Source organism: Triturus cristatus, chromosome 7, assembly GCF_964204655.1.
Source record: "Triturus cristatus chromosome 7, aTriCri1.1, whole genome shotgun sequence".
In the NCBI taxonomy this organism is placed as follows: Eukaryota; Metazoa; Chordata; class Amphibia; order Caudata; family Salamandridae; genus Triturus; species Triturus cristatus.
The window spans coordinates 762,167,405-762,192,860 of record NC_140590.1 but is presented as its reverse complement, the minus strand read 5'-3'; the positions used below and the strand labels follow the sequence as shown (position 1 = coordinate 762,192,860).

The window sequence follows — 25,456 nt, the reverse complement described above, 5'->3', positions numbered from 1 at the left end:
CTGAGACTTTGTTTATTTTTCCTGAATTTGCTCAGCTTTGCATTTATTTCTACTACCATGAGTCTTCATGACAATTTATTTTCTATGTCTTTTGACTGGTTCAATGATATTGCTGGTGCATTTGGATTTTTCCTACCTCTATCTTTCACTTTAAAATGTAATAAACCTTCATGGCTTTCTCTCAATTACTGCTCTCGAACTCTCTTTTTGAGCCAGTCCTTTCTTAGTTTCTGTATTTTGAAATGCTGGTTTGAATCTTGTCTCTAGGGATTCATTACCTCATAGTTTGTGAGGTCAACGCCGTCCTCAAACCCACAAATTAGGCACCACTACAGTGCAGATTAAACGATAGCTCGCCTACAATATGTACACTGATGATACACAGTTGCTCTGTGGCTTGGACGGTGCCCACTTCAGTCAGCCTCAGTGCCCCATAGTTTTCATCTTTTTCTCTACTGGGTGGCCCCAAAATGAATTAAGCTAAATCTGTCTAAAACGGAATTGCTAATTTTCCCTTAATGTTTTGTCGGCTCCTGTTCATATTTCTTGGCCTAGAGTTATGGGGCCCTGCCCAACCCATTCTCAAGTAGTGCAGAATTTGGCCATTTATTTGAACTCTAAATTGTCTTCCGTGTTGCCAAAGTGGCCAGTCCTCAGAGTACTTCATAACGTAATTTATTTTCTTGACAAGAGATTCCATGTTCCAGGTATCAGTGCCTTGGCAGTATTGTGATTGGATTATGGTAATTTCGCCTGATTGCTGTCACTTTATTTAAGTGACTTCAGATGATTCGGAATGTAGCTGCATGTTTGATGGGGTCATAGACGTCAGCATGTTCTTACCTACTTAAAACAGCTCCATTGGCTTTCGGTAGGGAATAGAATTTGTTTCCAAGCCATGGTATTAGTCCACAAAGCCATGTACCTATCTTCTCCTGACTTTTTACTGCCCCAACCATCATTGCTTCATTTTTTGAAAATTAGCAAAAACCTATGTATTAGTTTGTCTCAATTTGCTGATGTATCCAGGCTAGGGTGACCACTTGTCAGAGTTATCCACAGAATGTCTAGCATTATGGTGCAGGGTCCGTGAAGGCTGAAGGTGCTTCGATGCCTTATGTCTGTAATTTTGCACGTTGCAAGACAAGTGCTGTGTGATTAGACAGCTGGGTAGGATATGCCGCCTTGCCACAATTAGGCATCTTATTATTGGTTTCCAGCTTGAACGATGGATGCAGACTTGGCGACCAGTGGTCACCACGGTGAGATTCGTGGTACAGCAAGCGTGAGGCAAAACACCTGAGAGGATTTATTTGTCTTCATAGCCCATAACAAGATGAACGTTTTTCTACTAATTTGGAAGAACACATTTCTTTATTTATGTTTTTCTCTGAAGCGAAAAGTTTTATTTTACAGCAGGAGAGGAGATAGCAAATCTTTCAGTTCGCATCAGTAGTTGATGCGCCTGAATACACCAGTGTCTTATGCGAATGATATGCATAAACACCCCACGGCGTGAACGCAGTGATAAAGACTACAAAAGACATAGCCCGGAACAGCAGAAAAATGCATTACAGCTTTTTTTCGGCAGCTCTGAAACTTAGCAGAGCATTAAGGTTAATTGAGTTTGCCAAATTATCTCTCCTTTCGTAGTTTGTCCTAGTGCAAAAACAGATAAAAAAGTAATTGCTCCTGTTTTTGTACTAATGTTGACCTCTAAATAACCTTGGTTGCATTAATACGCAAGTTGAACTAACATACACAGGTAGCCGCATGTACATAGACACTTGAAGGAATATATTAAAGAACTGGGGACTAGATGTATGAAAAATAGGCATAGCAATTTATTAATGTATAAAACTTTTTTGAGTTTCATTAGAAGTTAGTGGGCCGTAAACAGACTTACCTCATGAATATTAATGAGGTAGATCGCAATTTGTGACCCACTATGATCGGCTGTCATCACAGGGATGGCGGCCTGCTGGGGTCAGCAGACCACCATATATGTGATTGCTTTCAAATAAAGCAATCTTTTTTTTATTTTTAAACGCAGCCCGTTTTCCTTTATTTGCGTTTAAAAAGAAATAATGAAGCTTTGAAGTTTCTTTTTAAGAGCAGACAGTTGTCAGTGGGCCACTGCCTGCTTTTCAAAAATATTTTGCCAGGCGTTATGCTTGCATAACTTTCATACATACCATTTCAATTTGGTACTAGGAAGGGATGCCCTCAACATGCCCCTTACAAGTACCAAAACGCAAAAACACCAATTGCAATTCGGTAACAAGTTACCAAATCGCTATTTGGGCTTTGTACATCTCAAAAAGCATTTTTCACACAAAGGCCCGATTGTGACCACAAAAATGCTTGGTACATCTAGCCCTTGGTGCACAGCCTATTTTGAACTTATTTTTGAGTCACGGCTCCTTATTGGGTGCTTGTGGCATTACTCTGGCTCTGTGTCTGACTGCTTTGCAGGCGTACCGACACTTAAGGCTTTTCTCACTGAACATCACTATCTTTCCCTTGCTGCAAAACCTTTGCAACCTCTCACAAAGATACCTAAGTGGGTCACACAATAGCAGAATGGGTTTCCTTGCAACAGTCTCCAGCAAGAAAACGCTGACTACGATGCATCTGTGACAGAAACTAGTACAAGGATTTTTTTTGTCTGCATTTTAAGGGTGTAAATCACAGAACGAATCCTTCATTTTTGCTTGAACTCCAGCTTCATTATATATTCCATTCTAGAAACCCACACTTTTCTCTCGCTTGTGGGGTAAATTCGGGCAGATTTTAAGCTTAATTTTGATCTTCACATGAACAAAATATGACATCAGATTTTGCCCACTTTCCTTCTCTGAAATGTATTATGTCCAAACCTATTGGTAACATATTGCATTAACCAGTTTGAAAAGTGAAATACAAGCACTAAAGTGCTGTAACTGAACGTTATTGTGATTTAACTCGTACTAGACCTAGAGTTAGCATAGAAGTGAGTGTCTTCTCATTCGCTCCCCTGCCTCATCCAATCATGGGTGCAGACATTAAAGATAACTAGTGAGAGAGGAGGAGAATGTCAGAGCCGAAGAAATCCACAAGTGCTAAAACGTATTTAATGCTAATTAAAATTAAAGTATTATTATTTTCTGGAGGATGGGAATAATACATACGGTGGAGCCAGTCAGAAACAAATTAATCGGTTACTACAGAATATCAGACAGCCAAGATAAAAAAATCAATAAAAATGAAGACACACTATATTACATCAATCCGTCCTTCCACTTCAGCCAGATATACATAGGAACTGTTGTAATGAGATTAAATATGTGATTAACACGTTGATCCCTCTTTTTCTAAGCAGTTTGCTAGCGTCACCAGCTTCTGTTTTAGCAATTCAGTTTGCAAGGGGGGTTCCATATTTTGAGACAGAGATTCATAGCCTTCCTTCTTTTACTTTACACATAAAAATACTTATTTCAGTGTGATAACAAGCAAGATACTGTGCCAAACAATGAACAAAAAGTGGAGGATCTGTATTTATACATTCCCTTGTTATACTATTTGTAGCAATTGACATTGCCACAAACCAAGGGGAGTGTATGCCCACATTTGGCACAGTCTGGCTATCCAAGCTAAAACTTATAATGGGAGTCAAGTTTATTAGTGGGCCAGTTATGACAGATAGACATTCTGTGATCTTTGACCAAAGCATCATAAGTGAGGTGCAGGTGCTAATCATCTGCCTCAGGATTCCCGCACCTTGGAGAGTCAGAACTAAACTGACTTCTTCACGTGCGAAGTTTCTTCGCCATGTAATACAGATCAAAAATCGTTTTAAAATGTTGCGTTTGTAGCCGAGACTTTATGTGCCATGATTAATGGCTCATGGAAATAACGGATCCCACTACCATTATTCACTTTGCTTACCCACTTTGATGTTTGTGCCTTGACATCATCTGTCTCAAGATCCAAGAATTGAGAATATAGCTTTCCAAGAGTCGAGCACAAATTTTCCGCCCCATTTAACTCTCCTGAGCTAATTGTCTGCAAACAATTCCTGACCTAAAGATATTTTAAAAACTTCTGTCTTCACAAGCCAAAATTGTCTTGGAGAGTCTGAAATGAATGCACATGGTCCTCTTCGACTATGTTCCCAACGTTGGTGGTACCAGCCTGTTTCCATCTCTCACAGTACAGATCATGAAACACTGATGGAAACATGGGAGAATCCCATAAGGGGGTATAATAGTTATATTTTGTCATTTTCGTCATCGCAGCCACCTTCTGCCATATTCTGAAATCCAGCTTTACCATTTTAAATTGTACTTTTTTTGTAGTAGCTCTGTTCTGTAGATCTTAGTAAAAAGCCTATGTCGCTTTTCTTTAAGCCATAGACATAAATCGATGGCAGAGCTTTAATCTCCTTTTCCTTAATATAAGGTCCTACTACCAAATACCGAATATGCTGCATCATTGCCTCAATGTAGTAAATCCTAAAACTAGGGAGGGCTAATCCACCTCTATTCAGTGGAAGTTTCGTGAATTTTATGGCCCTTCTGGGTCTTTTGAATCCCCATAAAAAGCTATTGCAAATCGAGTCTAGCCTCTGAAACCACTTAGAGCTAACCTCTAACGGTATGGCCCTGAACAGGTATAGAATTTGGGGAAATGATTTTAAATTTGACAACACTATATCCTGTATGACCCCGTCATCGTCAAAGATTTCCTTCTCTTAAAAGACACCACTGTAGGAAGGCAGGATATTTCTGCATGTGTACCATCACTTTTGGCCTGGTGCTAAGCTGGTTTTTGACTAGTCTGACTGGGATCCTGCTAATCAGGACCCCAGTCTAGCTGCTTTCTCCCTAAACTGTTATGTTATGTACTTAGGTACACTCCAGATTGGATACTGGGGTACTCTTGTCAGTCCCTAGTATATGGCACCCATGTACCCAGGGCATAGGTACTCTAGAGGCCTCCCATGGGCTGAAGCATGTATTACGCCACCCATGAGAGGCCATGCAAAATGGAACTACAGGCCTGCCATTGTAGCCTGTGTATGATGGTGCACGCACCTCTTACTTTAGATATAGGTTTACTATATCTAAGGGTCACTGCACTTAAATCCTATAAGTCACCACTATAGCAGGCCTTAACAATCCTGAAGGCAGGGTGCTTGGTTCTAAGTGAGAGGGTACCACTGCATAAGCAGGACAACCCTGCAGCCTACGAAGTCCATTCTTTCGGGTTGTCAGTGTATCAGCCATTTACGACATATAGAGTGGCATTATGCGACCTCGTGATGACCAACTCTAAAACGGCTGAAAGTAACCCTATCATGTTTGGTGTCAAACAATGTGAAATCATACCCCCCACACCGGTAACTGGTGTGGGAGGTATGATTCCAGCCCTCAGAAACGAGCTTCGTTGGGTCCCTGGTGTACCTGGTACCAACCTTCTAGTCCCGGGCAGCCAAAATGGTTGCTGCTGACCAGCGACACATTTCTGCCCTCCTGCTGCTGAGCCAAGCTCGAGCAGGAAAAAGCAGAACAATAGGTATCCTGTCACAGGGAGGTGTGACCACCTCTCCGACAGGATTTAATGTATTAGGCCTGGGTGGCTGCGCTTGACAGTGACCGAAAGTCTGCATGAGCGGCAAATTTGTTGTTCCTATGCATAGTCCAATTCAAACCAGTCCTGGGAGCCGTTGGCTCCTGCTCTGGTGCGAAACTGGACGAAGGACATGGGAATCACCTCCCCACTGTCCTGACCCTCCCCTGGGAGGGTTCCCTGAATCCGTCCAACCCTCTCCCGTGGGTACAAAAGGGCTTACCTGGCTGTAGGACCCTAAATTCGATGTGGACAAGATTCTGAACCAGAAACCAATGAACTTCGACTGTCTGTACACTCTCGACTTCGCTGGACTTCATTTGGGCCCAACTTCGTCTCCCTCTCAGTCTGAAGCATCGTCTGTGCCCGTGCACCATACAGGCTCCGCACAGGACCTGTGGAGCATCAAGGACAACTGAAGATATCTCCCTTGGAGTGAAGGAGTCACTCCCCTACAACTGCAGGCACCACATCGCAATTGACCGGTCTGCTGCTCCTGAGCTCCCACGGAGTCCGAAGGCCCCAGCAACACAGGAGGTGGGTTTTCAAGTCCCTCGAGGTCCGAGCTGCCCTCTTAATCAATTTTGAGGTTAGAATCCCTTGTGGGGGCTGTACCCCTGTGCACTGTGTTCTTTTGCAAGTGCATATGCTTGTTGGCATTTCCAAAACAAGTGCACTGGGCTCTGAGTAGCCCCGATCTCCTGCACCATTTCCACCAAACAACTCCGGCCTCCTCGCACTGAGTGCTCCGTGGGCTGCTGCTTGTGAAACTGCTCGAGGTCCCCTTGCAACTCCTGTGCCTCCGGCCTGTGGGTCCTCTTGAGGGTCAACACTGCTTTTCTTGGGCTCCCTTGGTTGCTCCAGGCTTTCCCTGACTTTCCTGTGTTTGGTGAGTTTCCTGGACCTTGCTGGTCCGAACCGTAACCTTTCTTGATCTTCTTCGTGGGTTGCCGCAGCCAAGGCACTCGACATCCTTCGTGGGACAGCTCGTATCCAACTCCTGGTCGTCCTCGACGTCTCCTGGTCCCTGTGGCTGCAGAGTCAAGAACCCCCTCTTCGCACCTGAAGCACCCGACACCGGTGGACATTCGTCTACCGAGCCCCTGGTCACTCCTGAGTGATCCAGACTCTGTCCCCTCTGCTTTCAGGTACTCTCCATGAAGACTCCACCTTTGGATTCCAATGGACACTTTCCTTCTTCCCTGCAGTGGCTCTTCTTCGAAGTCCTCCATTGAGTTCGAAGACGGTTTCCGACACCACTTAGACCCTATGCACCCGGCTTCCCTAGGATAGGTAACTCTGGTACTATGGAATCCATGGGTGGGGTGGCTCTCCAACCTCTTAAGTTTCACTGGATTTCTCAGAAGGGTCCTCAAACTTTAAAACTGCAACTGCGGTTCTCCCATAGAATTGTACGGAACACACAGTTGTGTTCCCACACTGCACCCATCATCCGTGGGTCCCTACTTACTCACCTTGGGTGGTTCCTTGGGGTCCCAGCGATTCTACATCCTCTAGACACTGTCTTGACTCGAGTCGTGGTTCTTATACAACTATTTTAGTATTTGGTTTGGTCCCCCCCCCCGAAGCCCACTGTGTATTAGTGCTACTTACGATTGTTTCTGTGCTACAGTATTGTGCGCTTTGTGTTTATCTGCATGTAGCAGATACTGTGAAGTATTTAGAGTGTGTTATAATAATAAATACATATTTTTATAACCACTGTGTGGTTCTCCTTTCATTTAACCAATACAATAAGGTTGCATTCTGGTAAAACTAGCTGCTTAACATTCCTTCAAGATTAAGCCTGAAAGCTGCTCTCCACAGCTACCACTTGGATAGCTTTCTAAGGTTATCTTTGACCTCTTAAATCACCATAAGGGTTGTTTGGACTGGTACAAGGTGCCCACTTTAATTAGTGGACAGCATATACCAGGCCAACTTCTCACAACCACTATATTTGATCTGGCCCAGGATTCAGGCAGTAGCTGGCTCTGCCTGAAATAACGCGAGCATCTTAGGCAGAATAAGTGATCCAAAACAGGAATAAAAACGGAATCCTATCTGACCTTACTGCTTTCCTGACAGGCAAGTTCTTAATGGCTGCCTTTAATTCCTGGAGAGTCACCAGTGCTTCTATGTCTGTTCTTTCTTTTTCAGATAAAGCCTCAAGGTGTACCTCAGTCAGGAAACGGTCCAGAGAGTCTTCAAATTACGGGGCTTGATAGTATTCTTAAAACACTCTAATCATATATTATTGCCCATGTAGCAAGTCTCACTTTGCATTTAAAATTGCTGTAATCTAGCTTTTGGCTTCCCTTTGTCAGATCTTTAGTGCCAGGACTCTCCTTATACAGTCACTATATGCATAAATCTCTTACCTCTATGTCTGAAATCTGCAAAGTATTTAAACAAAATATCAAAAACAGAAATATCCTGGGACAAAATATTGTGTCAAGAATATCGAGGACAATAATATTGTGAAGGTGAGTTTCTATAGAGAAGCTAAGGTTTACTATCTATAACCCCACATATATGTAACTTGACTATATACATATATATATATTACAAAACGCTTGATGCAGTTGTTTCAAAACACAAACAGAGCCAACAACAATTGCGATCAGTTTCTTCTTCTTGTAATTCAAACGCACGTCAGCCATGACGCGTTTAAGCCGGCACAGTGGCCTTGTTCACAAGGTGTTATGGCATAATCCTCTAGTGGCCATTACATACCATGTGTGGGACTGGCCTGGAAAACAGACTTAAGTTGCTTCACTGCTGTTTTCCGTGTCAGTGTCTACTTCAAAAGAAAATACATCTTTTTTTAATTTGATAAAGCTTTTCTGTGTGTTAAAGAAAATACTGTGAAGCTAGTACATTCAAAATCTACTTTTTTTAGCTTTTATCACAGTTACACATTCTCGCTGTGTTTTCCATAAACCTAAATCGTAAACAGACTTTCTTAATTTGCCACTTAGGAGAGTTATATCCTACCAACACTATCTTTATGCAAAGAAAACATATAGAGATATAGTGGCTATAGACCAGTGTCTAGAAGTTTCTTGGACTTTCTAGGCTGTAATACAAAAGACAAGTGCCTAAATTACAAACACACAATTATATAGCTGGAAATCCATAATTGCTTTATAAACTCCTGGGCAAGTGCCCTTTTAGTCGGTCATCTACAGCATGGTATTGGCCAATTCTACACAGAAATTCGTTTGTGCGTGCTATGAAAGGACATTTTCACTAGTACACAATATTTCAGATAATAGTTACTCCACATTAAGTTGTTGTCATCTTAGTTACTCTCTCCAATTAATGAGCATAGCAGTTCAAATTACTGGCAAGAGTGAAATTCTTCATCATGATTGAGACCATTTGGTGTTTTACTGTCAAGTAGAAGAATATAGCGTGTCTCTAGGGCGCGCAGCGCTCCCATCTGGTCCCCCCTCTTTTGTTAGGTGGAATTGCATCTATCACGAAATACGTGATTTGAGTGGGGTCTCTATTGTGGGTTACTTCGCAATGTCGGGCTACCGGGTACGATCTATCCGTGTCAGATATCGCCCTCATGTGCTGAAGAATCCTCTTGTGCACCTGTAGCGTAGTACTTCCCACGCACTGGAGGCCACAGGTGCATGTCAGCACATAAATTGCGAAGTCAGTTTTACAATTGTAGGAGCTTCTAATCTTGATCTCTCTTTTGCTAAAAGGAGTGGAGTATTTGATTGTGCTTTTTCCAATACTGCAAGCTCAACATTTGCTGCATCGTTTGAATCCCAGAGATGGTTTCAAACACCCTTGAGTCCTCTCACTTCCAGGGCTTGATTATACCGCAGCATCTTTTAATGAGGGTGCTCTACAAAACGTCAGTCCGGGAAAATTGGGAAGATGTTGCCCTATAACTGGGTTGGCTTTCAAAATATGCCAGTTCTTATTTAGCAAGTTCACGAAATTCCCTATTCTGATGAGTGTAAGTAGTCAAAAAACGCATCTGGGGTTCCACTCTCTCATTTTTAGTACTTCTTTCAGCAAAAAGAAGTAACTCACGTTTTTTCTTATTTGCTGCCTCTCTTGCGGTTTTTATGGTGACCTCATTATATCCTCTTATGAGAAATCTTGCGCACATTTCTATTTGGCATTCGGACAATTCCTCTTTTGTACTGCAATTCCTATTGGTCCTAAGCATTTCGCCATAGGGGATGCTGTTCTTAGTGTGTGCAGGGTGGAACTAGAAGCATGCAACGTTGAGTTGCCAGTGGTTGTTTTTCTAAATAACCTGGTTTCTAGCTTTCCTGCTTTTACAAAACTTCAACATCTAGAAAAAGCACCTTTTCAGTACTGACTACATGTGTGAACCTGAGATTCAGATCATTACAATTAGGACAATTGACAAACTGTTCAGCAGATTCAATTGTGCCTTTCCAGATAAAAAAATTAATCGTCAATAAATCTGGTCCATACAATAATGTTGGTCTCCCATTCCTGTGTAGAGTCCTTGCGGAGCACCTGCTCCTCCCACCAGCCTACGTGCAAGCACGCATAACTGGGGGCGAAGTAGGTGCCCATCACAGTCCCCCTCATTTGTTGGTATAGTGTCCCATCAAATAGGAAGTAGTTATCCTCTAGACATCTCTTTGCCATCTTCAGTAGCATCTGAGTATGGCTCCATAGACTGACCGGTCTGTCATTCAGATAGAATTCCATCGCTCTCAAACCGTCAATGTAGGCGATGCTGGTGTACAGGGTAGCAATGTCAAGTGCCAACAAGACATAATCCTTTTCCATTCATATATCATATACCATCTTAAGGAAATCACCACTGTCTTAAACATACGACAGGAGTTTCTCAACATATGTCTTGAGGAAAAAGTCTATGTGCTTGGAGCAATTTTCCAACATACTGCCATTAGCTGAGATGATCGGACGACCAGGCGGACAGGATGCATTTTTGTGCACTTTGGGTATTAAGTACAGTACTGGTGTTCTAGGCGTCTCATTCCTTAGGAGCTTGTATTCATCATGTGACAGTAAGTTCAAATCAAGCAATTGTTCTAGATCCACCTTGAACAGTGGAGAAGTGTGGCTCACTGGTTAGAGGAGGCATACCCTGAAGCAGAGGTCAGACCTGGGACCAGGGTTCAAATCCCGACGCGGCAGGGTCTGAGCCCAAGTGTCCACGGACTCGATAATTCTCACTTCGGTGCCTACTCGAATCATGGGTTCACACTCTGCAACTCTGGGCAATAGCTTGCTTAATCTCCACTACGGCCGCCCCGCGGCGGGATGCCTGGCTTTCACCTTGGGGATGCCCAGTACGGGTTATCTCACAGGGAAAAGCCAGGACGGGTTCCCAATGCAAGCGCCGAGATGCCCAAGGGTAAGTTGAGCGCTATATAAGACATACATACATACAACTCAATCTGTGCTTTCACCATGGTTTCCTGCTTGCACTTTCTGTAGCATTCTCTTTGATTAAGCTGACTACGGGCTTCCAGCAGGTACATTTCTATTGGCCATAGCACCACGTTTCCACCTTTATCTGTATTGCGTACCACTATTTGTTTATTGTTCCGAAGTTTGTTCACCAGTTCGTGGTACTTCCATTCTTTGGGGGTACGTTTCATATCTCGCATATTGGTTGCTTTATTCATGGTGTTCAATCCATCTGCTACTAACTCATGAAAAATATCAATATTGTCCTTGACTGTGGTGGGCTTGCTCATGAGCGTGGTCTAAATGGCATGGTTACTGTGTCACCAGATTGTAAGTTTTGATCCATGATAACATTCTGTATAGATATTGAGGCATTCTGAGTTTTGTTTTCCATTTCCAATTCCCTCATAACTTAAAGGACAGGTAGGTCAGCAATAGTAGCTCCAGTGAAAAGTGTGGGTGATTGTTCCACTGGTGTTATGCTGCATCTTTCATTGTTGATGCCCATATGTATTTTCTGCAGTTTAAGTTTCCTGACATATTTGAATGGGTCGATACGGGCTTGAGGATAATTCATGTCATATTTCAAAATCCTAACTTTACGGTATTGACAAAAGGCATTTAGTAGTAGTAAAGTTAGGAGTCCTAACTTTACTACTACTAAATGCCTTCTGTGAATACCAAACCCTCCAACCACCCCATGCCCTCTATCCCTCCCCACCCACTCCCCTTCTCAGCATTGCCCTCTCCCCTCTGTACCCTCATCCCCCTATGTGTTGGATTCTACACAGCGAAGACATCCTTAGATGCATCTGCGATGGTTGCCCTCTGCCCCCTTACTCCCGTCCAGCAGGCCATGTAAATACATTCAAATAAATTCCCTAGTAATTCAACAATCCTTCATATCACATGCTTTTACCCCATCCATATTTCCCCCCCAATGCTTCCAGACAGAGAGCTTACTATGCCCATGAACAAAAAGTATATATTATTAATTTAATTCATTTCTCATCTAAACTACACCTATAATATCACTGCACTGTTTCTAAAAATTCTTTTGCCTTATTTCTGAAATGAAAAATGGGTTTTCTCGCGTTTAACAACTTTCAGTCTGGCAGGGTTCAATAGGAATGCTTGATAGCCCTTTTCCTGAAAGGGATTGATCATCTTTCGGAGTCTCCATCTTCTTTCAGCTGTGGCATGAAAGAAGCCAGGTCTGGTAAAAAAAAAGATGTGATCATTAGATTTCCTTTTAGAATCAGTCTGTGCCTTCTCGTATATGTTTTGTCTTAACAGAAAGTTCCCCCCCCTCAAAAAACAAGGATAGCTCTAAGCAGACCTCTGTATACCGGCCTGAACTCCCAACCGGTGAGTATCTCATTGAAAATGGGAAATCTGTGTGCTCTTTGTATTTCAGACTCCCAGTTCCAATCACCGAGATCAGGGAAAGCTGACTGAAACAATCCAATTGTTGATCCAGGTGGATCTTTTCTTTCTGAGCCTACGGTGATACCAAAAATGAGTAGATTGTTACATCGATGCTGATTCTTGAAATCTTTCAGCTTTCACTGGATATTGACCAGCTGAGAGTCATGACCCTTAACTTGCCGCTTGCCAGTGAAATCTGGTTCTATAACAGCTGCCACTCCTCTATTACAGACAAATGGTCTGTTATATCATTGCAGACCTTCGATAGTTTTCGAACAACACTTTCAAGTTTCCTTGTAGCGATCTGGGGTTTAATGTTGTCCTTTTTGTTTCCCCTCTGTGAGCCATAATATAATAGCCTCTAAGGTCCATCTTTAGAACCCTTCTGAAAGAAGATGGATGCTGAGGCAGAATTATCTTTTGTCAATGCTTTCTTAAAAGAGCAATTCCACATCCAAACCCCAGCCGAATCCTTTCTATGAAAGGTACTGGGAGCCAGTTCTCGTATCGCCCGTAGAGCCCCACAGTTAGCTTGCTACAGTGTGCTAGAAGGGTCTAATACTTGTGAGCCAGAACTATCAATACTAATGTCAGTGTTCGAGTTGCCCTCAGACCGATCCATAGAGAGGTCAGACAGGAAGTAAAACTTCACACCATTATCCTCCTCTGGCCACATTGAATGCAGGGAGTTAGTCTTTATCCTGCTGCGCCATACTGTGTCCTTGCTGTGAATGCCTGCCCCCCTTTCCCATCTTCCTTTTTGGCGTGGGATAGATCTATGTTGCAGGTCTCCTGAATCCACGCTGTAATGGTTCGTCACTCCCAAACTTGGCTTGGCAATTATCTTTTCGCATACCAATTTCAAAAGCCTTGGGGAAGGGAAAATGGGTGGCAGGTTACTTTGTGCCAGTGGCCCATGAGCAACCGAAGTTGTGCCCATATTAGGGCTATTGCATGCTGAGTTCGCTGAATCATCGTTAGTGATAGCATCCTCACACCCCCCAACCACCTCACCTAAACATATTTTGACATGTACTTGTGTTGACTATCTAGGATGCCACTTTTCTAGGGCCTCATAGGGGGCTGGGGATGAGAACTACGTGCACCAGGAGTCATTGTAGCCCGAAGGCAGAGACAACTAGAGCGCTCATAAGGCACCCTTTAATGAACAGATAGTCAGTCAATCGATACTCTTTGTTCGGCTCCAAAAGTCATAAAAAATCTAAATTAAATATACAGTCTCATTCTTCTCAATACCTAAAATCAAAAAGAAAAAATTGTAATAAAACATATATGCAAATCCTCAAGAATACACAGTATAGGGAAAGTTCATCTCTCACAACGTTTCCTATTTCTATTGATAAATCTAAAACATGAATTTAAAACTATAAGGCAGAAACATAACCGAATTTCATCAAAAAATATTCCAACAGCTCAAAAACCATGTTCCATACCGTTTCCTTATCGAGGTGGTACTTCTTATACATTTTAAAGTTGCATAGCATGTTGCTGGTGCCTCTAGTAGTTGTAAAAATACCATTGCAAGCTGATAGAATCAAATATTAGCTTGATGTAAAAGAGGAACCAGATTAAAGGTGCAGAATATAATTTGCAAAACAACATAAAGTTGCATGTGCTTTGAGAAGAACCATTGTCACAGGGACAGAGAGGCAAAGTCTTGAAAAACTTTCAGTTCATGGGGAAAGCTACCATAAAGTGCACCATGCTCAGTCTTAAACGAGTCAGATAAAAATTATGGGAAGAATTCGTCATTAGAGTTAAATTGGTTTCCAATTCAGGGGATGTGCAAAAAGTGGTATACCTGGCTATAGGTGGCATAGAAGCAACATTTTCCCCCCTTTGTATCTTGCAGTATTCCAGATATCGCTGTTTAACTATCTTTACAGCTCAGAATTATTTTCTGTGTGTTTTTAAACAGTTCTGGTACTCCGAGCAAATAAAACATTTTCTTTACATAAACAAACCATGGAATCTGTTACAAATTATCGAGTAATAAACAGTCTTCAAGGAAGTCTGTCACCATTCCTGCGTCTGGTTTACCCCAACAATTAATCCATAAAATAAGAAGGGCAAAACTAATTGTGTCTTCCAAGTAAGTTAAGCCTAGCTCTTCATGGCATGGCAGGTAAGGGATGCAGTGCTCATGGGCACCAACAGTAATATACAAATAAAGCTATTTTCATGCATTAGAGAATATCCAAGTTACAGTAGCCCCAAACGCCTGCTCCATAGGACCCTACAGCGATACATTTCTAAAAATTCAACTAATTCCTTAACTGGCTCTTGGCATAATCTTTGAGCTAATCTAAACACAGCCTCAATTGTTTTAAAACATTGTTGGTGTCTCAGGGTTAACAGAGTGGCACATTTGAGACAAAAGTTGAATAAAATCCCCAGGTAGTTAAACGTCTTAGTTCTAGCTAACTGAGTACCCCCTAACCAGTGGGACCTAGATTTTGTCTTAGCTGAACCACAGGTCATAACAAATGATTTAGTACAATTGATCTCTAAGTCCTGGCTCTCCATAAAAGATAGAAACAAATCCAATCGAAGTTAGACATTATCTGTTCTAGAAATAGGAACTGCGTCATCAGCGTTCAATAGGATGGGAATAATATGCTTTCCCATCCTAGGCATATATTTACCCTTCTTCCATAAAAAGCTACTAACATTATTTATATAGATCAAAAAGAGAAATGGGTCCAAAATGCACCCCTGTCATTGTGTTCTAAATGATAGGGTGTTTTCACCTGAGGTCCCATAACGGACCATTACAGAGGTTTCCCAGTGCATGAGTTTGGTTAACAATTCTTTTTCCAACATCAGTTGTTCCAATATCGCTTTTTATTTTAGTGTGGTTTACTAGTTCAAATGAAGTAGAAAGGTCCATAAAAGTCAAATGGAGAGCCCCCTTCTTTTCTAGAGCCTATTTCCCAGCTAAAAGGGAGAGGATAAAACATTGTTCCACTGTACCTATCCCAGAACAGAAAACAAACTGTATTTCTGATAGGATCTTGTTTTCATTCGCCCATGCTTCCAAGTGAGAAAAGCTTACCTGTCCTAAACTTTTGGCACTCAAATAAATTAAAGAGATGGGGCGGTAGCAACTAGCTAAACCTTTAAGCCCCTTCTTAAAAATCGGGACCATAGTCGCTTCCCTCCATGACCCTGGCAGTGGGTCTTTTACTGCAGCTTTTAATACATTAGTAAAAAGAAGTGTCCAAAAGAAAATAATTGCCTTATAAATATCCCCAGGAACACAGTTGGCACCTCAAGGCTTTTCCAGGAGTACTCCTACGTATTGCCAAGGCTTTTTCCTCAACCCCTATTGTATTACAGAAGGCTTATAGTTCTTTAACAGACAAAGGCCCTTCACCCTCTGATTCTAGGGTACAATTCCCTGCTTCTTCTGTTTGAAACATTTCAGAGTAGTGATTCACCAGTGATTCAGCAGAGATTAGAGACTTCACCCTAGGAGATGAATGATCTGAAAAAAATGGAAAACAACCTCCCAAAATCATGTGGAATCCCCTACCCTCCCTGCCTCTATTAAGTCTTGTCATGCCGTACGCATTAGCTTCTCCTTATGTGCTTCCAACGTCTTTTTATATATGCGGTGTGCATGCTTCATCTCCTAAGAAGATCTTGGATTAGAATGGAGGGCAGAATTAACTGTTTATGGGCCGCTGAGGAACTGGGGTTAAACCATCTATAATGTTTAGCCTAAAGGCGAACTGACTTAAACAGTAATATTTTCTAAATTGTGGAGCATATACTTTTAAAGCTTTCTTGTAAACCGCATGGGTCAATCTCGCAGGACAAACATGTTAAGAAGGCATCCTTATTCTCAAGAATTAGTTTTTGAATAAAAACATCTGGGTCAACTTTAGCTTTTTTTATCCTTATGCCTTTAGACTTAGAGTACTCACAAGCGGGGAACTCAAAGAACCCGCCTTGTTCACAGTTATATTCGTTGCTACAGTTATGAATTATTTCGAACCCTTTAAAAAGCGGACAGAGTTCAGTTGAGGTCAATATAACATCAATTGGGCTGCCTTTTGAGTTCCTATCAAAAGTGGGAATTTGGGCTATAGGGCTATTGTTTGTTTCATTCAGGAAAGTTAATCCATATTTTATCATTAGTCTATTTAAAGTGTCTCCATACGCTTAGTGACAAACGTGGGTTATTTCATTGTTTCTCTGATCATTACAAGGACAAACATGTTGGCCACTGAACTCACAAACTAAAATATTAAAATCCCTAACCTATATTTAAAGAAAATGGTACACAAGTTATTTTTGCAAAAATGTTCTAGAAGGCATACAATTAGTCTATCATATGACCCAAAGTATGAATATAAAATGTGTAATAATATTTTAATCAATAAAATAACAAAGGAAGTTTGGAGAGAGAAAAAGGTAACCAAAAAATGTGGTGAGGACCAGATTTCATCTGTTTATTAAAAGTAGATTTAACCAAGACAAACGTAGCCAGACCTCTCTTTGTTCTGCCAGCTGAAAAAAGGCATAAAAACCATCATTGTAGAATTAATCTCTCATCCATGTCTCTTAACAGATGAGGTCATAGTTGCACATAAAAAATAGCCAATCAGGCTTTGATATTTTGGTATGAGCACCAGCAATATTCCAACAGACAAACCCTTATCTAGCCTAGTAGTTGACGATGGCAAAGGGACATCTCCAACAGGGAAAACATGATGTGAGACTTCGGGCACGGCACATACTGCAGGAGCTATTTGAGTATTGGGTTGATCAGAACATAATAGTCAGCTATTTGTATTATGCCCCCAAGTGGCTTAAAACAATTAATTGTAAACACATTAAAACAAATATCAGATCCCACCTGAGTCTCTTCACCCATACAGAAAGCAAAGGATAGAGAGATGGCATAATAGTTGGTTTAGAAATATACTCCAGTGGCCGAACTTGAATACCATCCCTATTCATAAAAAGATGGGTCAAATGATGCAAAAGATACCTTACTAATGTTGGATTCTTGAAATTCACCACAATACAATCTCCCTAGGAGTCGTTTTGTGGGTATCCAATCCATCCCACCCTTCTGGCTAAAAGGATCTTATTAGGAAAATTCTCACAGTGGTCCAATTTTTCCTAACCAGTGCACAGCCTTACGTTTTAATGATGGACCATCCTCCTTTGATTCAGGCTTAACCATTGGTATGTCTTCTAGGACAATAACATAAAGGGTGCAATCTGGTGGTGAATGCATGGCATCAGTATGGTGATGATAGCTTTGTTTCCCCTATGAATTCCAGATGGATTTACAGCCAAGTTGTGTAGGGGCATCAGAAGTGTTATCAGTATTTTCATTTGTGGCTTGATTTATGGGCATAGGAATAAGGGATGACTAGAGTACACCTTATTGCTAGATAATGATGAATATGTTCTAGCCGCTGATGGATCAACTATGTCTCTTAACTTGGGATCCCTACTGATCTTCAGCCCTTGGTATATCTTCTTGCTTCTCATTCTCTTCTCATCATTAATTGTTCTCTCAACATTTCAACAGTAAACATCTCAGACATATATTGTCTATAGGAAAATGCCTTTGTTTTCCAAGGAGGACATTCCACTAGTCCAAACAAAGTCTGATATACTCCAGCTCTTCTGCCTCCAATGCATTCCGTTCAACATTTTCCGGACTCACTCATGAAAGAAAATGAGAGAATTCCTTGGCTTAGACAGTAATGCAGGAGTCTTTGTAATCGGTTGTATTTTGATGTAATCTTTTTTTCTACAAGTAACCAAATAAAATAAAACTGGTCAGACAAACACCTACAGGTTTGCCTGCATCTTTCTGTGTATGATGTAATGCTGTTAAGATTGTGCTGTGCAAGATGCAATATTGTCTCTATTGTGCAGTGCATTTTTTTTCTGTCCAGTTTTGACTTTCCTGCTATTCTGTTAGGGCCTTATTTAGACTATAAGGTAAGTGCAGTGGACAACCCAATATACCCTTGAGGGCTCGGGCAAATATGAATAAACAGGTAGAAAGGTGCCTTCAAGGGATTTGTTTGGTAAATAATTTGTATAATTTCGATTCTGAATTAAAGGTAGGGCAGTTATATACCTACAAATGTATTAATTATCACTTTTTCAATACTTAAATCACCTTAGTTTGTCAGAATCAGGATTGAATAAGGTGGTCTTTAGGTTTTCTTTACCAAGACCATCCTCAATACAATTTTATTATGCACGACAAGTTGGTTCGACGTCCAGACGTGCATGCAAGACTCAAACCTTCAGAACAGCCAGATTAATTCGCTGACATCTTCACGGCCACTTGAGTGTTTAACGGTGTCGTTAAACAGACACCAGAGTAGTTTTGCCTCTCAGAGGCTCTTTTGAGATTTAAATAACCTACAGATTAAGACGGGAGCTTTTTGACAATCAACTGAATTTCTTTGACTACAATATACTGATTAGTTACGAATTTAGGACGTCCCGCTTGATTTTCAGTGGATAAAATAACCCGCAGTGATTTGAGGGGGGGGTAAAGAAAACCTAAAGACCGAAACGTCGACAATCACACTGTTTTCCAGAGAAATGGCTATATATTGTTGTGAAAAAGTGTTGTATCAATTTGAAAGTGAAGGCATCAAATATTGAAATATTTCCTTTCACTGTATTTAATTGTTGTAATTTGAAGTACCCTTTTTTGAACTAGAAATATAAATTCAATTTTCATATATACACCCGCTTGTTTCTCCTCCTTTTGGTTTATTGAATTTATTGTATTCAGGTTAATATGTGATGATTCACTCACACCTTATTCAATCCTGATTCTGACAAACTAAGCTGATTTAAGTATTGAAAAAGTGATAATTAATAAATTTGTAGGTATATAACTGCCCTACCTTTAATTAAGAATCGAAATTATACAAATTATTTACCAAACAAATCCCTTGAAGGCACCTTTCTACCTGTTTATTTAGACTATGGCAGGCCTCACCTTGACAGACAGAAGACCACCATAGTTAGAGACCACTTGCGGGAGTCTTTTTCCTGGGTGTGAGGGACATTATTCTAATTCTTCCATTAATCACCGCCATGTTTTCCCTGGCGGTGACAGAAAAGAAGAGCATCAGACCAATAGGGGAAGCATTGATGGAAAGCTGACTGTCCGCCCTTTTCGAAATAGGCCTGCTGAACCACTAGTTTGGTGGACAGAGTACTCTGTCTTGTTTGCGCTGGAGTGCCATGTCCGCCAAACTCTAAATCAGGCCCTTAATGTTCTACACAGTCTTGTGTACATATTATTTCAAAGTTGGTGATTATTATTCAGTGTTCATCTAAAAGGTGCACAGAATTCTCAAGGGAATGCGCAGGGTTATGTAGAAAGTGCTCAGCATTATTGAAAAATCTTCACAAAATTATTTTTTTAAAGTGTGCAGGTTTTGTATAAAAAGTAAGAAAAAGGCTTTAAAAAAGGTAGCAAATGTATGTACAAAATGCTCAACTGCTCATAAGAATGTGCATAAATATGGTCAAAGTTGATAAAAACGACTTTAAAGCATGAATAGTTATTTTAAAAGTGTACAGAATGATTTTAAATTGCAAGGAGTTCTTGGGCTTTGTCACACAGAACAAGTACTGAGAGCTTTAGGTAAGACTCAATTTCTGATAGACTTTAAGGCAGGCTGGTGTCTTAAGTAGTTGAAGAGTTGGACCAGTGCTATTTTACCACATAAGCCAGTGGTAAATGGTTCATAGAATGGCAAAGGGAATCCAGAGCATTTAAAGGTTGTCTCTTCCCCTTGATGAATGTGGGACGACAGTGTAACACTCCCTTCATTCTCTGGGTTGTAACTACCTCAACTCACTGAAACTATCCGATGGCAAGCATGCACACAAGATATGAGTAACCCTCATACAATAAGTTTTCCATGTTGTTATTGTCTTTGTCATACTTATTGGTATGCTGCATGTGCTACCCATTGAGAACACTATTCACAGACAGCCAGATATCTCTAATGTCCTGACGAAGGCTGCTTACCTGTAGGGCATACAAAGGTTGGCCAAAACATGTTGATGGTTTAAAATAGACGGTCAGGTGATAACAACTCCAGTTCATTGACACCACTGTATTCCAGCCAGGGCATCCGGTAATAAAAATAATTTATGAATAGCCCTAAACCAGTGATACTAAACCTTTTCACTTTTGTGTATCCCCACTTAACTATTACTGGAATCATGGGACTCCCACTGAATCATTATTGGAATCCAGGGAATCCTACTGAGTCATTACTGGAATCTTGGGACACAGGTCTGCGCAATTTCGATGATTTGAACTGCAAAAAATACACAAAAATACAGAGAAAATAATGAATTCAAGACATACATGAATGTCGAACTATTTGCTTTAATTCACAGAATAATATTTTTAAAATGGAATTTTTAATTTTAATGGGACGGTTGGAGCTTTTCTTAATTCAAGTGGGGCCATCTATCATCCATATTATATTCCGCAGGATGCACTTGTATTGACTGCTCCTACGAATCAACCTGAGTATACCAATGTAATGTTTTGCCTCATATTTCAGATTCCTTCACATTTACAGAACATTTTAAAATTTCCAGTTTTACAATTTGCTTTATTGTTAATATGCTCTTTACTAATCTTTTGATATCATTTAATTTTCGAAGCAGCTGCGGACCCATTGAGTAGGCTTCTCAGACCCCCAGGGTTCCTGGACCACAGGTTAAGAACCATTGCTCTACACTGTTTCAAATTTAGCTTTCAACGGTCTGCTGAAAAGAAAATCCCTCACTCCCAGACTAAGGGTTGAGCCCACCTGGACACATTTGTGTTTAAGTACTGGAAGCTCAATGATGAATGCCACTATATGTGGGTGAGGCCGTTGCAATTCCCAGAATATTCTATTAATATTCTATATTAAAACAGTATGATTTAAATACTTATAGACTTATCCCTTCCATTCTGTGTCATATGTAAAGTAAACAACTAAAATTCCTCAAAAACATACACAAAGCAACATAGAAACGCAATTAAAACATAACAGGGCACATCACAACAAAACAGTGAAAACAAAACAACAAAACAGCTGCAGTACACCAAAAAACACATCACCAGCATAACAAAATATTACACAATAAATATGCACACATTACCACCTTCAGAATCTTGTTTTCAGAATACAACAGTAAAAGGTGTTTGGAGCAATTGCTACCTTAACTTACCACAATGAAATAGGACCAGTTAAAAATGTTTTGTGATCCAGCTATTTGTGTGAAAGGTAGAAGATAATTTTCATATGCGTGTAGAGTTATAGTAAAGTATGTGGACTATTTATAAACAGTGCATTGAATTATTGTCAAAGGGTGTGCAGTCAGAACATATGGATAACTCACTATGGACCCAGGTGGGAAAAGACTGGTAGCAAATGTGGTTACAAATTGTGCACTGACTTTTAGCGACTAGTCTTCAATTTTGCAATGCAACCTGTGCACTAACGGGTCCCATCACAAAATGTCCAGTCACAGTGGGTCACAGAGTGGCATAGCTGATGAATGCTAATTAGGTAAGTCGGTATACGCGATCCCTGTGAGTGACGATCAACATAGGGATGGAGGCCTGGAAGAAACAGCAGACCACCATCTCTGTGCATGGACATCCGCAAGGGGGGAAAGATAGGCGCTTGCCCCGCCTGGATCCTGGATTTTTCACCTACCCTTTAAATAAAATTCAAGATCGCTCTGCCGGTATAATAGCTGAAGCACGATCTTGAATTTTTCAAAATTATGCCCCCCCCCCTGAAAAAATGTCTGTGTACGCCCATGTCTGTGTGTGCATTCCCAAATGGGAACAGCTGGTGCTCCATAAAGGAACCGAAGATCATTAAAAAAAAATCCCATTTGGGAACACATCAGGGAGAGCAGACAGTTCTATTAAGAGAAATTCCTCACTTGATTTGGTAATATGCAAAATTATCATAAAGGGTGTCACATTCTCTCTGAAAGTGTTTAGAATTATTTTAAAACCATTTATAATATCCTTGGGGGATTTGGCGTTTATATTATTAATAATTATGCTCTTTGATCTTTCAGCATGCCAAAGATAAGATGTTTCTGGTGATGGAGATCTCCGCGGCAATGAAGGCATCTTCTCCGGCTCTGTGAGGTGCACTGCAGCATGAAAAGAGGATCTAAACTGTGTGAGGTGCACTGCATTGTGACTGAGAATCCGTGCTCTGTGAAGTGCACTGCAGCACGGAAAGAGGATCTAAACTGTGTGAGGTGCACTGCATTGTAACTGGGAATCCGTGCTCTGTGAGGTGCACTGCAGCACGGAAAGAGGATCTAAACTGTGTGAGGTGCACTGCATTGTGACTGGGAATCCGTGCTCTGTGAGGTGCACTGCAGCACGGAAAGAGAATCTAAACTGTGTGAGGTGCACTGCATTGTGACTGGGAATCCGTGCTCTGTGAGGTGCACTGCAGCACGGAAAGAGGATCTAAACTGTGTGAGATGCACTGCATTGTAACTGGGAATCCGCGCTCTGTGAAGTGCACTGCAGCACGGAAAGAGGATCTAAACTGTGTGAGATGCACTGCATTGTGACTGGGAATCCGCGCTCTGTGAAGTGCACTGCAGCACGGAAAGAGGATCTAAACTGTGTGAGGTGCACTGCATTGTGACTGAGAATCCATGCTATGTGAGGTGCACTGCAATGTGCATTGAAGACCCAGGCTCTTGGGTACACTGCAATACGAAGCGAGTGCCCGGAATCTGCTACTGAGGACTCAGCCTGCATCAAGCGACGGGGGCCCAAACACTGTGGGGGGACTGCATTGCCTGACGTGTACTCGAACTTTGTAAAGTATACACCACTGTGTAGCGAGGATTCAGAAGCATTGGGGCACTGCTTCAAGCAATAAGACCCCAGGCTCTGTGAGGTGCACTGCTCTATAAATTACGGGCACAACGCCAGTGACATGTGGTGCACTGCATCAGGTGATGAGGACCCAGGCACTGTGAGGTGTTCTACACCCTGCAATGCAGCTTGAGCCATTGTGAGATGCACTTCACGGTGTATTGAAGACCCAGACATTGCCATGTGCACTGCAGGAAATTATGGCGGCATTATAAGGTGCACCGTAAGACTCAGGCTCCGCAAGGTTGACCGCAATACGCGGTGTGGACATAGGCACTGAGGTACACTGCATCAAACAGTGAGTCCTCAAGCACTGTGAGGTGCACTTCATCAAGTGCTGGACACACTGTATGTGCCCCTACCGTTTGCTTTAAAAAGCAGTGACTCTTTGAGATGCACTGCACCACGAAACCAGGACCCCTGTCAAAATTGTCGTGCTACCGTTTTTAATAGTATGTTCTACCACTGAAAGCCTCTTTAAAGGGCTGTCGGGTAAACAGAATAGTGAGAGAGGGAGTTGGGGAAGGGAGAAGGTGTACAAGATGACCAAAGAAAGGGATAGAAAAGGGTAGTCTAGGGAGTTTAGCACAGAGTGGTGTGCGTTTGTGGGTAGTGGTGTGGTAGCAGAATGATCTTGAGCGGCGCCTTCAAGTGTTGGATGAACTGAGGCATCTAGCACTTAGAGAAATCTTGTCCCTTCTAGTGTAATTGCCAGATGCAGAAGGAGAATTTCCTGATAGGTAAAAGTGAGTCCACCTGGTGCGGGGAACCAAGAACCCTGAGGCAGAGCCCAGTTTGAGCTGGTGGTTTCCGGTGGGGGCCACAGCACTTATATTTGGGGACTGGCACTTATTTTACCTAATCAGACATTGACCAGGAACAAGAGAAGGAACAAGACACAAATTGGAAAGAAGGAAGAAGAGAAAGATGGAAAAACCGCCACAAGTGAAGAAAGCAGGAACCCGCACGAGTGAGATAAAGGGGCAGGGAGTGTCTGGTAGTGGATTAAAGAGGCCCGAGATGGATTGTAGACTACGGAGCTGTGGTATTTGGTGCGTGACATTTAATAGAACTAGACACAGGCTTCTGCTAACTATAATTGGTGAATATTTGTGTTTTAAAAAAATTCAAAACATTAATATTATCACTGACATTCATCTAACTATAACGTTACTTTAATCTTTGTGTTTTTCAGTGAATATATATATATACACACACACACACACACACACACATATTTACACGCATATAAATATATGTATACACAATATATATACACACACACACACACGCATATAAAAGGTGGCTGGACATTACTGACCGCTTTCCAGGGGGCAGATGTGGATTGCGCCATATAGGTTTTGAGATGGTGGATCGTTGGGTTATTATAGAGAGTGCCATGGATTGTCATTGGAGGAGCAAATGTTCTGGCCCAAGGTCCAACAGGGTATTCGCCACAGGGAAACACCTTTACCTCAGACACCCTAACCACAGTATGTCCTGGTGGTGGGACATCCTAGGGAATGCCAAGAAAAACCTACAGCTTTGTCACAAGAGAATCTCAGATTCATAAACACAGCACAGAAGAGCCATTTTAGAAAATGGCAATGCTCCGATCACATACATTTCAGAACAAGGCGCCTTATTTAGCCTTTGGCGGACAGGGATCTCTGTCTTATACGTGGGGGATGTCCCTTCTGCCGTATTACAGTTGCATTATAGTTCACGGCGAGCTAATGCATTGAACGGACAATTGCAACATTTTTATGTAATACCCTGTCTGCCAAACTCTAAATAAGGCCCCAAGACCTTTATTCAAACAATAGTGGGTATCTTTGTGTAAACAAGGTAAAAACATAGCAAATGTAACAAAATGTTTTAGCAGATAAAAAAACTATTTTTAAGCCACTCAATGTAGAACATTAAAATAATAATTTAAACCAAAACAGTAAATTCCTTGAGAAACATCCAGCTACTTTACACACAAAAATAGGCATACTGAGAGAAAAAACATGCCTT

At 41.4% G+C, this 25,456-nt stretch overlaps 1 protein-coding gene across 2 annotated transcripts in view; it reads left to right on the top strand.

Moving 5' to 3' along the window:
• TMC8 (transmembrane channel like 8) overlaps positions 1 to 24,466 on the top strand; it is a 136,013-nt gene extending 111,547 nt beyond the window's left edge. For both annotated transcript variants that reach the window (XM_085617501.1, XM_085617500.1), the window contains exon 17: positions 22,612 to 24,466. In XM_085617501.1, coding sequence (XP_085473627.1) covers positions 22,612 to 22,683 — 72 coding nt within the window. In that variant the 3' untranslated portion in view covers positions 22,684 to 24,466. The remainder of the gene's footprint in view (positions 1 to 22,611) is intronic.
• Positions 24,467 to 25,456: the final 990 nt, after the last annotated feature.